Source organism: Gekko japonicus, unplaced genomic scaffold (assembly GCF_001447785.1).
Source record: "Gekko japonicus isolate JY-2015 unplaced genomic scaffold, Gekko_japonicus_V1.1 scaffold18, whole genome shotgun sequence".
Lineage (NCBI taxonomy): Eukaryota > Metazoa > Chordata > Lepidosauria > Squamata > Gekkonidae > Gekko > Gekko japonicus.
Window position 1 is genome coordinate 3,110,175 of NW_015170275.1, and position 16,402 is coordinate 3,126,576.

Consider the following 16,402-nt stretch of genomic DNA (forward strand, 5'->3'; position numbering starts at 1 on the left):
CTGGTGGCCTAAGATGGACGCGGCCATTGAAGAGTGGGTACAAGTTTGCAACCAGTGTCAGCAAAGCAGGCCAGACCCCCCAACAGCCCCTCCACAGAAATGGGAATCCACGGGTAAGCCATGGTCAAGGCTTCACATAGATTTTGCTGGCCCAGTACAAGGGCAAATGTTCCTTATAATTGTGGATGCATGGTCCAAATGGCTTGAGGTGGTGCACATGCGCTCAACCACGTCTATCGCTGTTGTACAGGCGTTGCGCCGGTTGTTCGCAACCCATGGGTTGCCGGACACACTGGTCAGCGACAATGGCCCTCAGTTTGTGTCCGAGGAGTTTAGACAATTCCTCACAAACAATGGTATCCGGCAAATGACCGCAGCTCCCTTTCACCCAGCTTCCAACGGGCAGGCCGAACGCTGTTGTACAGGCGTTGCGCCGGTTGTTCGCAACCCATGGGTTGCCGGACACACTGGTCAGCGACAATGGCCCTCAGTTTGTGTCCGAGGAGTTTAGACAATTCCTCACAAACAATGGTATCCGGCAAATGACCGCAGCTCCCTTTCACCCAGCTTCCAACGGGCAGGCCGAACGGATGGTTCGAACAGCCAAGGAAGCCCTAGGAAGATTGACCGAGGGGGATTGGAGCGTCCGTTTAGGGTCTTTTCTGTTGCGCCAGCACACAACCCCCTGCAGCGCGACGGGCCGAAGTCCGGCCGAAATGTTAATGGGCCGCCGCCTCACCACTCGCTTGAACCGGTTGCATCCGGACTTAAGCGAAGACCGGCCCGGGCGTTCATACACGCAAGCAAATGTGCGCATGTTTCAGGCGGGGGACAAAGTGTTCGCCCGAAATTACGCTGCAGGGCATGACTGGGTTCCCGGGTAAATATGTGAGTGCATAGGCTCTAGGATGTATTCGGTACTGTTGAATGACGGCAGAAGGTGGCGGCGACACGTGGACCAATTAAAAAAGCGTTGGTCCAAGGACAGCGCTGACTCTCCGGCTGGGTCCTCTGAATTACTTCCCAAACCTCCCGCAATGGAGGAAAATACGGAGTTAGCTGGTCCTGCTAGGCAATCCACTGAGGCTGACACAACAGACCCGGCCGTACAAGCGCCTGACTCAGGGTCCGTGGAGCCCCAGTTAGAAGCTCCGCCAAATGGACCTGTCACGCTGAGAAGGTCACAGCGTGCGCACAGACCTCCAGCATACTTAGCTGACTATGAGTGCGGCAACCTGTTTGAAACTGCCTGTAAATACAATTGTGCATGTATATACCATTGTGAATGTATTGCCTTAACTTAGGGGGGAGGAATTGTTATGTATTAACAGCATAACATGAATCGCTCAATATACTTCCCATGTTGAGCTTCGAGCCGGCCAAGGCTCCGTCAGTACGAACATTCTATTGGTCGCTTCAAAACAGCGACCAATCAAAGAAGAGCTATTCCCTGAGCGGGAAGGACACTGATTCACCCTTATCTATGCAATCTGATTGGTTGTTATGTAAATAGTAGGCGTGGCTATATTAGCCCGGTATGTTTAAAAGGAGCCCAGCTCCAATGTTAAGTTGTTCTGATTCCTGAATGCGTTTGTGTGCTTGTTCGAATAAAGCTGAATCACTTGCTGAAATCACTCTACGGGTCTTTGTTAGTGCGATCTAACAGAAATGGTCTACATTTATTTGGTATTGGAATAATACAGTCCAAGATAAGATTGTACTTTATGTGAATCAAGGTGAAATATAAATGTTAAGATTAAACAGATTCAAGTTTGTTCTGGTATCAGCACTGTATTATCGATATGACACTTGATTGAATGGAATCACTAATGGTTGTAAAAATGCCACTGTAATATTATATTGTTCTTTCATGTAATTATATTTTTAAAAAACTGACAACAGGCTTTCCTTTTGAATAGTCTCTCCCTCCCTCTCCCCATAAGCTCAGCCAGCCATCAACTTTGTTCAACAACAGTATGTTCACCTTTTTGGTAACTGAGACCAAAGTAGCTCCACAAAGCCATGACTCAAACTAAAGATTGTTTTGATCTTTCAAAAACACATTTGGCATATATCCCAGACAAATGTAAACACTTTGAAGTTTTGTAATATACACGGAAATTATTTAAGTAGGTTTGATTTGACTTTCCCATTAATATCAACAGTACTACAATGTGCTAAACTATCGTTGGGTAAGATCCTATAATTTCCTTTTTCTTTAAAACTGTAATGTATAGTGACATTTCCAAACTCCCTTAGAACAGTAAGTATTAGAAAAACCATTTATTGAACTAAAAGATTTTCATGGTGTTAGAAAACATGCTTTCCTGATTCAACTTCTTTCTCCAACATACTGCCTTCACTACTCAGATCTGACTATTTTCTCTCTTCCGTGCAGGTGAAGTTTCTTAGAGACATACAAGATGCCATCTGTTCTCCATTTTATATTCCAGAATTATACCAGCTTCTAGTACTGAAGATGTACAGCTGCTCAAAGAGTGTAAAATAGTTGTCTATTTGTAAAATAGTCATATCTGAGGCCTACAACTTATCCAAGTATCAGCTGTCTCACCGAAAGTGATGTGTTTGGGTCAACATTCAGCTATGAGATAGTCTAGGTCTTACTGGGAAATATTTTCTACCTTATGCAGCTGATGGAGCTTAACTTGGAAAAGTATTTTCTAAACAAAAAAAAAACAACTCAACCTGGTTTCTCTGCTTGGGGATAAATTCCTATTAAATAGGACAGAGTTGTTTTCATGGGAACTATGTTATCTGTACATATGCTGTACTTTTGAATATGTTGTACATTTACATTTTATACTTTCCCAAAAGTATTCAAATATTTCTCTATGATTTAATATTTCCATGGCCAAAACAATGATATAAAGATGCTGTAACAGAACATTCAAAATACTGCTATTTTCTTTCTGGAACAATTCATTAAATTAAGACATTAAATTAAGATACGGTGACATATGTTTAAAGCAGGTGGTTTCATATTTTCTCTCATTAGCACACTGTGTGTTAATGAGTAAAAAGCCTAGCAAATTAAACTACACATCAGCAGTTGGGATTTCAGAAGAATATTGCTGGGGCTGGATGAGCAGTTTAAAAAGTCAACGTAATGCTACAGCATGCTCTGAAAAAGCTACAGGACACGACCTTATGTACCACAGATATTCCAATGGAAGCAATCAGATCAAAATCATTTTCAGGAGGCTTTCAAAAGATGCAGCTATTGAATATATTTTATTATCAGTAACAAGTTACAAATGAATGGCAGTGAAGAACACAACGGAAAATGACAAAAAAAAATGTTCCTACCTCTCTTTCAAAATCAGACTGAAGAAGCTTAACAAAGTTATCTGGAAAGACTCCTCGTTTGCCACAGAGCTCTCCTTCCCACCAGCCAGCATCAATGCAATCCTGTGGCACATCAAGAAAACCGATGAGATTATGATCAGTACATACATATATGTTCAAAAGTAATGTATTTTAGAACAAGTAAAACACAAGCATGTAAAACAAACTTCATTATGTAGCTGCTATTGTTATAGTGGCATCAGTGATGCACTGATACCTAAAATTTATATAGGAAGCTAGGAGGAGGAGGAGAAGGAGATTGGATTTATACACCGCCCTTCACTCAGAGTCACAGAGTGGCTTACGAACTCCTTTCCCTTCCCCGCCCCACAACAGACACCCTCTGTAAGGTAGGTGGGGCTGAGAGAGCTCTGACAGAAACTGCTCTTTTCAAGAACACCTCTGACAGAACTATGGCTTGCCCAAGGTCATCCAGCAGCTGCGAGTGGAGGAGTGGGGAATCAAACCTGGTTCTCCCAGATTAGAGTCCACACACTTAACCACTACACCAAACTGGCCTGTTAACAACCTATGTTTGCTCCTCAATCCGGCCTTTCAATTATGTTTACCTTGTAAACTGGCTCCTTATTTACACCCTGTTCATCTGGTGACACTGGTACATTAGCCCTTTACAGACTAATGTTGTCAGATTTCTCAAAATGTATATCCCAATGTATTCCCCTGCAAATTTATAATCTTCAAACAGACCCCTCCTTAAGGTGCCCTTCTCCTAGAACTGTCTGTAGTGCTACAGCATGATCACAAGCAGGGCCGGCTCTTCCACTAGGCCAACTAGGGCTACAGCCTAGGGCGCAGAGCTCCCAGGAGCACAGCGAGGCCCCTGCCGCTGCCTGCCCGCCCCCAGCATGGCTTTCTGGGCACCCGCTCCACAGTGCGCCCCTTCCCGCCAGCTGGCTTCGCCTTGCGCCCCTGGAGGGAGGGACGCGCGCCCGAGGGGGGGAGACAGACAGACAGCAAAGCCGTTGCTGCTCGAGCTGGCAGGGCGCTCTTAACCCTGTGGCATCCGGCCGGAGTGCGGCTGTCTCCCCACCAGCCAGAAGACCCTCCCGCTGCCACCACCGCTTCTCTCCCCCTTCAGCAAGGGGCCTTCCCAGACCTCCCAGGGAGTCCACTGCTCCGCACTGCAGAAAAGAGGGCAAAGCAGCCATGTCTCGCTGGCCCGGGGCAGGCCTCTCGATCCAGGGCAGCGCCGGCAGTCAGGAGGGGAGGTGGGCTGGCCACGTGGCTCCGACTGGGGGCCAGCTGGGTTGCCGGGGGGGGGAGATGCAGATCAATTTATTGGGCAGAGGGGGAGGACACCGACGACGCGTTCTGGAAACTTTGTTGCGCTCTGTCTCTCGAGCGGCTGGTGCGGCAGAATGTTGAGGAGGAGATGAGGAGGGACATCTGGAGCAGCCCTAGGAAGGCCGGCCCTCCATCCCAGGCCTCCCCCCGGTGCACCTGAGCTGGGCCCCAAAGGCGCAGCCCCCCCAGTTTCCAGGCAATCCCACGAAGGAGGCCAACAACAGGGGCCTTGCAACCGGCGAACTGCCTGCCTGCCTGAGGAACCCACCGGGGAGCGTGCCCAGGCCGGTCAACCCGCCAAGGCTCTGCCTTGCTGCAGGCCCCACAGTGTTGCCTTGCCTCCTTCGACCCACGGCTGGCTGGCTTCGCGGAGGACGCCTGGGGAGTTGGAACCCCAGATAGCCCAAAAGGAAGGGCCTTGTACTGAAAGTGTCCCTCTCCTACAGCAAAACACAGAAACATTCTGTGAGCTCGATGGATCGTTATGTGGAAATATGCACCTTGCAGATCCAGAGTAACCATCCATCCACTTCGTTCGAGAAATGGGAGGATGTTCTGCAGAGTCGTCATACGGAATTTCTTGTAAACTATGAACCAATTGAGGTTTCTTAGGTCCATAATGGGACAGAGGCCTCTGTCCCTCTTGAGGACCATAAAATAACGGGAATAAAACCCCTGGTAATGCTGGGATGTAGGGACCAGTTCTATAGCATCTTTTTGGAGAAGGTTTTGAATTTCTTCCAGGAGTGTGCTGGATGGTTGAGTGAGCACGAAGTTGGAGGCTGTCGGAGCTTGGATAAACTCGATTAGGTATCCCTTCTTGATCACAGAAAGAACTCGCCGATCCAAAGCTATCTGGTGCCAGGCAGGGAGGTAAGGGGACAGGTGGGTGGGAGGCATGTGTAGATGACCGGAGTCAAAGGCTCTGTTTAGAGACCTTAGGGGCCTTAGCCCTAGACTGAGCGGGCGATGAAAACTTAGGTTTGTTTCCATAAGGATGTGAAGAGACATCTGGAGATCTCTGCCACTGTGTCTCTGGGGAAGACTTGAGTGAGGATCTGTGGGACCAGGATTTGATCCAGGATTTTGCCCTGGTGTGTTTAGGGGCTGGAGAGACTCCTAAATTACGTGACATTTTGATACTCTTGTTGAGGTCTTGCAAGACGGTATCCATCATGGAGCTGAAAAGACCTTCACCCTCAAACGGAAGGTCCTCAACAAAGGATTTGGTATCCTGCTGCAGAGCTGTGGAGCATAACCAAGCATGGCTCCTAAGGGTGACTGCTGAGGTGAGAGTGTTGGCTGCCACATCCAGGGTGTGTTTAGGAGCATAAAGCTGGTGCTTAGCAAAAAGCATGCCTTCTTTTTGAATTCGCCTAGCTTGGCGATTAAGGTCCTCAGGGAGGGTTGCAATAAATTCAGACAACTGCTCCCAAAGAGCATATTGATATCTCCCCATACATGCAGTATAGTTGGAGGTTTTGATGCCCAATGCTCCAGCAGAATAGAACTTCCTGCCGAAGGAGTCTAATTTTCTTCCTTCCTTGTCAGGGGAAACAAAATGACTAAGTTTGCCCTTTGAGGAGGAGGAGACAACCACCGAGTTTGGTTTAGGGTGAATGAACAAAAACTCAGCACCCGTTTCCTGCACCTGATACATGTGATCCATCCTCCAGCTGGAGATGGGGATGGAAGCCGGATGGGACCAGGGAGCTTTAGTAGTTTGAAGCAGGACCGAAGTCATGGGCAACATGATGGCTGTGGAAGTGTCCATCTGGACAATATCGAATACTGAGTCTGTAACTGTAGATGGGGGTTGAACAGTCAACAGGGTCAGTGTGTTAGCCATTTGCTTAACAAAATCCCCATAAGACTTAAGGTCCTCAGAGGGGAATATCGGGAGATCCTCCCCTACTTGTTGCAGTGGAGAGGGTTCCACTGGGGGGTCTGGGTTCTCATCTCTGGAGTAAGATGAAGAATCTGAGGTGATGGAATGATCTGAAGGCTTCGAAAATGACATTTGGAGGATTGGCGTTGAGGGCATCAGCTCCGATGGCTCTTTAAACCACAATGGTGCTGGCAGCGGCTTATGAATCTTGCCCATCGGTTGTGATGGTTGTGGTTTGACAAACTCCGGTGTCAGGGAGGATCTCGATACCGGGAGAGTCGGGATGAAGTAGATTAACGATCCCACTCCATCGGTGCGCGTGGGGGGAGCCACGGCATGCCACTAGGAAAGGGGTAGACCTCATACATATACCGCCACTGGCGTTGATCCCAGGAAGGCGGAGGGGGGTGGAACGGTCCCATTGGTCGATCTCGATCGTCGGATCGATGCAGGGAAGGATGCACGAAGGTGCTCGCTCCTCGATCCGAGTGAAGGCTCTTGACACTGGAGGATCAGGAGACTTGTGTTAAGTCCATATCCTGCTCCGAGTCCGTAAGCTGGATAGGATGCAGCGAAGGTGAAGGTGGTGCACCTTGTAGCTGCCCACGGCCAGAGGAGACAAGCAAAGCAGCCCCAACAGGAATTGCGCCTGCGGTCCAGCATGGGGTCGATGGAGCCTTAGGTCGATGGAGCCTTAGCAGGGGAGCTTTTCTTGTGCTTGACAGGCTGGTTGTCCTTGCCCTCCCTATGTTTCTTAGTGGGAGTGTGGGCTTTGGACTGGGATGTTGGAACCGAGCGTTTCAGCACCGATCGATCGATGTCGGAATGGGCCGGTGTCGGAGACATCGCGGCTGTTGACCCTGGTGCAGGTGTCGACATCGAGGCATGCCCTGAAGTGTCCTGTGACGACGTCATCGGTGAGAGTGCCAACTCCAGCAATGCAACACGAAGTCTGGCGGCTCTATTCTTTCTTGTCTGCTTTGAGAAATTGGTGCAATGGGCACAAGAGTCTATTTGGTGTGATTCCCCGAGGCACAGGAGAGCAAAGGGAGTGTCCGTCAGGGGGAGTGATTTTGCTACTGCACTTCAAGCACCGTTTGAAGAAGTCCCACTGTTTGGTCATAGGCTGGTGGGCAGAGGTAGTCTGCCGAAGCAGAACCAACAACAAGAAGAGTCCAATTCGCTAACACTATTTTCAATTTTACTAACTAGGAATCCGTCGAGAGAAGAAAAGACCCAAAGGCCAGAGAGAAAAGTTACCGACCGAAGCGGAGAAGATCCTACCAGTGCAGCAGTCAGAAGAGAACTGGCGGGATTGTCATGCCCCTCCCTTAGTTGTGTGCAGTGGAGCCGGGCACGCGACTGGGGAGAGGGCGTGAAAATCTCATTTGCTTTCTATGTTACCGATCGGAGTCGGCGCAGGCACACTATATCCCAGAGGTGTGATGCACAGAGAGCATGAAGAAGATCCCCCCATTCTTTGAAAACTGGAGCCAGGTAGCAGTCTGATACAGACCACTCTTACTCTGTGTTTGTGTCCCTGCTTGGGCTGTCTGCTAAGGTGTTGTCTAGATCGGCTATGTGAATGGCTGTCAACTAGACCCTGTGTCTTATTGTCCATTGCTAGATTAGTGTGGCATCTCTGCATGAGTGGAGTGATCCCGTGCCTCCCTGTTTGTTCAGGTGATATCATCCATTGCTACCAGAACATGTCATCTTCTGGCAATCTCTGCAAAAGAAGTGAGAGCAAGTTGGATGGCCCTCAAATCTAATAAATTAATGTGAGGGTTGGACTCTTTTTGAGTCCATGCACCCTTCACTTTTAGTCCCTGACAATGAGCACCACACTCCATGAGGGAAGTATCTGTAAATAAATGTGTGCAATGGGACTGGACAACTAGAGGGGCCCTTTTGAGGAGGTTCTCTGAGATAGACCTCCAGACTAGAGATCTTATGATTGTTCTTGGGAATGATAATTTTTTCCCACTGGGGTTCGGTATTGGGAACAAAATTTCTTATGAACCAATGTAGTCATAGTCTCATACATAAATGTGCATTTGGAACAATCGTGGTGGTTGAAGCCATGTAGCCCAAGATTCTTGAACACATTTGGCTGACCGGTATCAGTTGGATAAGCACTTCTTTACAAGTACAAGCATAGTTTTGGCCCTTGGAATGGGCAATTATGCCTTTCCTTCTGTGGTGCTCTGGGATGCCCCGACGAAATCAATACGGACAGGAGTCAGGCGGGACTTCTCCATTTTACAAGGAAGCTCAAGGACTGCATAGTGTCAAGGGCAATATTTAAACTTGCAGCCAGTTTGTCTGAGGAGTTATCTACAAAGAAGGGCACACTGTATAATCTCTTAACGTTAAATAAGCAATGACCTCTGCAATGCATTTCATAAATATCATATGTGTGGTAGCTAAGCCAAAGGCGAGCACCGTGTATTTGTAGGTGGCCCCTGTGTAACGAAAACTCAAGTATTTTCTGCAGGCTTTGTGAGTCAAGATATGAAAGTATGCATCCTTTAAATCTAATGTAGTGAACCAAACATTTGATCCTGTCAGAGACCTTACTTTCTGAATGGATAACATTCTGAACTTTGAGGCACACAAGTGTTTATTCAGGGATCTCAGGTCCAGAATGGCAAAGTTTCTATAGAAGAAACCTTTCAAGTATTTCCCAAGGTTGAGATCTGTAATGGAACCCTTAGATAAGAGGAAGAAACCTCCTGAGTTAAGAAGGACGATGATTTACAGTAAGGGACCAATGGGCATTGAAGAGGAGGCAGTGATTTGAATTTCAAAAAGTAACCTCTTTTTATTATGGACAACACCCGCCAGTCATCAGTAACTTGGCAACTGTAAAAGAACTAGGATAAACTTTTCAGCAACAATTTTTCTGAACCTAGTCAGGCAGTAGGGGCACTTCTAGACTGCTGGTCTCTAGGGGATTGTCTAACCTGCCTTTTGGACTGGGGCTGTTGAGTGTAAGGAGGCCTATAACCCTGATGGAGGGGCAGAGGGGTCTAGCATCTATAATGTGGGGTACGATAAGACTTCAATTGGTGATACCTCTGGACATGTCTCGGAAAATACCTTTGCTTATATGACAGCAGGAGGTTGTGGGTTATACTCAAAGACTTAGCCGTCAACATGTGTTTTTTAAAAAATCTAAAACCGTATCAGTTTGATCAGTTTGGTGTAGTGGTTAAGTGCGCGGATTCTAATCTGGGAGAATTGGGTTTGATTCCCCACTCCTCCACTTGCACCTGCTGGATGACCTTGGGCAAGTCATAGTTCTGGCACAGCTGTTCATGTGCAGTTTTTCTCAGATCTCTCTCAGCTTCACCTACCTCACAGGGTGTCTGTTGTGGGGAGGGGAAGGGAAAGGAGTTTGTACGCCGCTCTGAGACTCCTTTGGGTAGTGAAGGGCGGGGTATAAACCCAATCTCTTCTTCTTCTTCTTCTAAAAAGGTCTTGACCTTCAAATGGGAGATCTTCTATTGTCATCCTGGTATCCTGAGGAAGGGCTGATAGGATGGCCCCATCCACTTCCCTCCCTCAGAGGCAAGATTTTCCGTTTTTCTTTCGCTTTACTGACTGAACCCCCCTAGTACTGTATTCATCCTTGCTGAAGAACTCTGGCTGCCCCACTCGGTCACCATACTATATTTTGGCTGCTGGCTCTCAGGACACTGTTTTAACTTAACTTAAATGGCACTCAAAGCATTCTGAAATTTAAAAATAACAAAAAAATTGATATAACATAGAGGGCAATGGTCAGATGAAATCAGGGGTTGAAAAATTCTGAGGCAAAATAGCACACACACAGACTTTAGCTCTTAAGTTGCAGACTAATGAGAGTTTCTTAAGCTAATCAGTTGAGAGACTTTTGCTCTAGTGTTTTCCCAAACACTCTAGTATACTGTCTTTGAGTATCAATGACTCTTCTGGTTTCCAGAAGGCTGGTACACTCTTTCCAGTACCCAGACCCCTTCCCTTGAAACACCAGTACTCGTCTTGAGTTTTTAACTGACTCTTAAGATCTCTAAAGGCAGTTTATAACCACACCAGACTATGGATCTCTGCACTATTCAGAGCTAAGTCCTTATTTGACTGGGTAGGGAAATTCTCCTCTCACTAGAAGATCTATCCCCTTTCACTGGCCCGAATGGGAGTCTTCACCTACTTCCCAAACCTCCTTGTCAACTCTTCCCCGAATCTCTATCTGTGTTGAACTGCTATCCGCTAAGGCTGAAATCAAAATCAAATCAGTCAAGGCAGAAATCTGATTGACTCTCTCCTAAACATGCAGCTCTCAAGTCTGCTCAGCTGATGCTAACCAGTCAGATTACATGGAGCAGCCTATCACTCAAGGTTCTCTGTTTCTGTAAGCTTCTTAAAAGTGCAGTCCATCACAGCTGACGAGCATAGCCATGACTGCCTCCTTATGACAATACCAGAGGCCGTGGATTTGCTATTACAGTCAGCACCATGCTTGGCTGCATTAAGCTGCTGCTTTCCTAGCTTTTGTCCTTCTGAAATCAGAACCTTTGCTATGGCTTGCTTATCCTCAGGCAGCAGCTCTACAAACTCCTTGTCAAGAGGGAATGAGTGGCTGCTTCCTTTGGCTGGAAGGACCTCCAAGACCAGGGAGTTTGCTTGGGGGGGGGTGAAACAGGTATTTGCAGCCCTATTCTCTTATCTTGTACAGGTTTTCCAGCTTTTTCAATGAGACTGGTGATGAGACCAGTTTGGGCCAGATGGCCATGGCTATATCTTGCATCCATTGCAACATGGGAAGTGCCACGGGTCCTGAATTAGCTGTATAACACCTTATTTATAGGAGTCGATGGTTGAGGCTCCAGTGTATGGAACTCTAACCCCAGTGCTCTTGCCATTTGGACTAGCTGTTCAGAATACATTTTCAGGTCTTTTGTGGGTGATGGTGCCACCAAATCACCTACTGTGTCATCAAGAGAGGGCACTGATGTGCTCTCTGATCCTGCTTCCAAAATTTGGTAAAGAACATCTTCTGAATCCGACCCATGATGAGAGGTACCTTCTTCAGATTGGTACAGTGCCTAGTGATCCCCCTTGGACCTCGACAAGGATTTGAAGGTTGGCAGGGGTAGGACCTTATGAGGGTGCCCAGGGCCCCCACTGAGGTGGCATTAAAAATGGGAATGGACCCCATGGACTTTTCTAAGACAGCTACTAGTTCGGTGGCAGCTAATCAAGCCGTCTCTTGTCCTGAGACATAAATGGAGCCAATAGTGGCACCTCAGTTTGTCTTCCGACGAAACTGGAGACTGGGTGGCTCATCTTGACAGCAAAAGTATCTTCAGAAGTGAGGACAGGTCTACTTCGATTCCTGACAGCGAGTCTTGACAGTGAAGGGACCCTGATCCGAAAATCACTGATGTCAATGCTCGATTCTGAAGGGAGTCAGCTTGATGGTGTCAAGGCAGGGAATCTTGTCAACTCTGAGAGAATGGTGACAGTGGATCTTTTGGGGACAGGGACTTTTGGTTCCAAGGTGAGGCTGATTGGTGTCAATGCAGTGGGAGTACTTAGCCCTTTTCTTAGCTTTTTTCAGAGGCAGTTCCAAAGCCAATCTGGCAATGGAAGGTTGGGTCTGTACGTCCAATATCAAGGGTGTCAGTGCCGAAGTCACCGAATGGGCCCTCACTCCCTTGTTGGTTTGGGTCTGCTTTTCCCCACAGGGGTCTGGAGCACCAGGGTTTTCTCTTATAGTGCAGCCTTAAGCCTTGGAGCCCTGCTCTCTCGGGCTTTAGGGGTAAGTCGGTGGCATGCTGGGCAAGTAGCCATATTGTGGCCTCCTCCCAATCATAAAAGACATGATCTAGATCATCATTTTGGGCCGTTTTCGCTCCACAATCTTCACATTTTTTGAAAAGAGCCATTCTACCAGTTTGTAGGCTAGAGTTTTGAATTTTCTTTGTGGGGAAAAACCTCACTAGACTTCACTTTTGAGGCCTCATGAAGCAGTTCTAGAAGTACGTCCTCTCCTCAAGGTGGAAAGAAGAGAACTGAGGGAGGAGTGGTCGTCCTGCCTCCGTCATGTGACCCTTCGAGAGGGAAAGGGATCTTTGTAGACAGAGGGGAGTGGGAGTACTCCTAGAGCCTAGAAACATCTTTAAACAGCTTGGAAGCTCTTCTCTGTGGCTGGCCTGCAATCATGCAGTGGGACTGCACAGAAGCCATGGCAATGAAAAAATAATAATAAAAAACATAGCTTATGTTTAAACAGAACTGATTTAGCCTGCAGCAGACTGACACTTTTTGATGTATCATTATTATCATTCCTACTATTTATAAAACATCTAGCCATCTGTCTAGCACTCTGAATAGAAATTAAATAACGCTTCTTGCCCCAGTATGAATCACAATCTGCATGAGATCAGGGAAATGGTATCCTTCGATTTGGTTTTTTAAAAAGAATGTTCAGTTTATATCCTTGATATTATTTCAAGATAGTAATTGTCACGAGCGAAATATAGATTTTGTACGATTTGGATATACTGTCAGGGGTTGACAGATCTGTGAATAAGCAAACGAAGTATTTGTGATGCACTTTTCAGGACTGTGTCAACTCTTATTTTGGACAACTTGGGCATTTTGATCATGAGGAATGACTGAATTGGCAGGCAAAGCTAGGAGGCAAAAAAAAAAAAAAGGCCACATGATTATGTAAAGTTGGTTACACCATGTCAGAACACTGGGCCAGCTATCCCAGTACTATCCACTTCAGCTGAAAACAGGGACTCAGCAAAAAGGCATTCTATGCCCTGCTGTCTTAAATCCTTTTTAAGGAGAGAATGCCAAGAATTCAAACTGGTTCTTTCTGCTTGCAAAGCATGAGCTCTACAACTAAGCAATGTCCACGTCATAAATCAAAATCTCTTCAGGCTTCTCATAATGAAGAAATGGAACCAGAACAGAAAAGAAATTGTTCTTTATTCAGAACAATCTGCAATTGCCTGAAAGGTCGTGTGGGGGATGGGTGGGGTCAGGCCCACAGCCAGATTTTTTTTTAATTGGAGGGGGTCAAATGAGTACAGTGGTGGTCAGTCCATCATTATTTATTTATTATTTATACTTTATTATTTACTGATTTTCTACTTGAGACTCAAAGTGAATTACATGGTATAGAACATTGTAATCAAACAGCATGAGAGATCTAATAAAATGCAATAGGACTAGGCGTACAAAAATTACAATGCAAAAAGAATATCAAACACGCTGTGTTAAGCTATGCAGAAAATGTAATTACAAAAAATGAAAGCAATGCTGCAAGAACATGATAGAACATACAACAAATCAATAACATATAGCATACACTGTGGCATAGACTACAATCCTGTTCTATATAAACTTTATAAAAATGCCCTCCCAAGCAACTATTTTATATAGTTTGCAGAATTAAAGAAGTGTGAGAGCCGTCTTCCAGTTACTGAAACCTGAAACTGTAAATATAACCTTATTTTCTCTGTAAATCACTAACTCAGGGCTTCTAACGATCCCACCCAACACCCCTGAAGGCTTTTAAAATCAGGACTCTTCAGCCCTGCTAACTGCTAATTCTGTTCTAGTCAATTACATAGAGAATTCGCCCTTGGAAGGTTTATGACAGGATTCACACTTTTTACCTCAACTCCTTCCCTTTTTACAAATAAAATTTACACCTGAAAGAAGTGTGACAGATTTCACACCAACCTGCAATGCTGATTGGAGGGGCATGACAAATGATTGATAGGTCACCATCCCTTTTTGCACCACCATGGCTACAGGACTGGGTGGGGTGGACCCATATGAATGACTGCATATAAATAACTTCCCCTGGTAATTACTATGAGGTAATTTAAAGCTCAGCTACAACTCAAGTTTTATTAAGAGTTTCTGAAAGAAAACCTATAGAGATTTAATGGGTAAGATGTTAATATATTTTAGTACATACTGTGACATGCAGAGTGCTGCCATCTTTTTCAAATATGGCACATATTTAAGAAGCCTAAAATGAAATGTCATTCATTTAACATATCCAGATAATTTAAAAATTAAAATTATGTAATATATTGGATTCTGAACTTGGCCCCAGAGTGTGGATCAAAAAATCTGCATCATGGGACCGTGTACAGACCAGGGAGATGTTTCTATAAACCTCGAAATCCAGGTTTGCAGCAAAGTCCCAAAACTAAAAAGGGAGGTTTAAATCCTCCCCAAAGAATTCAAATGAAAAATTCTGAACGAAGTCTTATGAACCTACATCATGAGCTGTCACAGTCATCTTGGATGCAGATGGCTTTAAGCAGAAAATGTACCACAGGTGCTTTCTGCTCTGAATGCCAGCACCACCAACCAGCTAATCAGCAGGTCCCACATGCTTACCACCTCCAAGCCTAACTATCACCTGGCTGGTGGTGGCCGAGAGGAAGGCTTGGAGATGGGAAGTGTGTAACAGATGCTTTTCACTCTAAATCTCTGTCTCCCAGCAACTGCCAGCCAGCTAATCAAGCAAGACACACATTCCACTCCAAGCTGAGACCCCCCTAATCAGATTGCCTCAAGTAGCTGTTTATCACAACCAGGTGGGGCCAGAACAGCTGCAGAAGGGGAGAATAGGATGTTTCTATGGGTCTCCCACTGCTAGTACAATAATATACTTCTTGCATTAAAAAGCCAGATATATATGATATTCTGTTAATGGAACTTGACTCAAAGATTTCTAACGAACTTAAAGCTACTACGCTCAGCTACTGAAGGTAGAGTTTCTCCAAATTATCTCTGCTTCAAGGTTTTCCCCCCACTGAATGTTTATATTTGCTTTATAAGGTAGAATATTTTAACAAGTTTGGCCAGGCTTGCCTAGATCTGAAAGCTTTATGCTAAAACAGTAAGATTCAAGTCCAGTAGCACCTTAGAGACCCAACAAGAATTTCAGGGCAGAAGCTTTTTTGTCAATGTACTCCATCTTTCTGTGTTATACCTCTGAGGATGTCAGTCACAGCTGCTGGCGAAACGTCAGGTACTGCAATGCCAAGACCACGGCCATACAGCCCGGAAAATATACAACAACTAATGAACTCTGGCCATGAAAGCCTTCAACAACACATTTTTTTAGATTTCTTTCTGGGTGACTTGTATTTTTAAATGACTGTTTTTTTAAAAAAAAATCAACTCCTCCAGCCATGAGTGAAATTATCTGGGAAAGTTATTCTTCCTTTTATTGATTGAAAACTATAGGAAAAGTACCCCCCACTTCTATGGACAAGCTGCAATGTCCACATGAAGGCAACATCTAAACTAACAGGATTGCTCTTGAAAAAAATGTTTCAAAGACAGCTACATGTAGAAGACAGTACTTTTGAAACAATGTTGCAAGACTTCTGTTATCCAGCTTTCTCTAAATCATTTTCTATACAGAGTCAGAGTAATCTGATTGATTAAATAAATCAAACAACTTTACTTATACATATACATTATATAAGTATACACTGTGTGTATGTGTGCATGCAGACGTGTGTGTAAAATACAGAGATACAGACAGGATAGACAAAAAATTCTTAGTTCTCCAGAGACGTGGCTCAGTATAAAATCAATTCACTGTCGAGCATGTGAAATTTTATGTCAATGAGGTATCTCTTGTACTTGCGCTCTCTCTCTCTCTCTCTCTGGAAAAGTTTTTGTACGGAAGGACAGCTGAGGCTTCTACTGCTTTAGCTGGAGTAAAATCCAGTAAATACTGCCCAGCTTCATTAATAATTACTTCTTCTTGCTCTCCAGTTCAACTCCAGTTTTCTAGTGCTGTTACTA

At 45.5% G+C, this 16,402-nt stretch overlaps 1 protein-coding gene and 1 long non-coding RNA gene across 4 annotated transcripts in view; one reads left to right on the plus strand and one right to left on the minus strand.

Annotated features, from left to right (window-relative positions):
- The window catches only part of LOC107115851, a 13,422-nt gene extending 10,531 nt beyond the window's left edge, over positions 1-2,891 (plus strand). For both annotated transcript variants that reach the window (XR_001482686.1, XR_001482687.1), the window contains one exon: positions 2,399-2,891. This is a non-coding gene — a long non-coding RNA (uncharacterized LOC107115851). The remainder of the gene's footprint in view (positions 1-2,398) is intronic.
- The window catches only part of SH3KBP1 (SH3-domain kinase binding protein 1), a 104,857-nt gene that overhangs the window by 31,375 nt on the left and 57,080 nt on the right, over positions 1-16,402 (minus strand). For both annotated transcript variants that reach the window (XM_015417616.1, XM_015417617.1), the window contains one exon: positions 3,328-3,429. In XM_015417616.1, the coding sequence (XP_015273102.1) occupies positions 3,328-3,429 (102 nt within the window). The remainder of the gene's footprint in view (positions 1-3,327; positions 3,430-16,402) is intronic.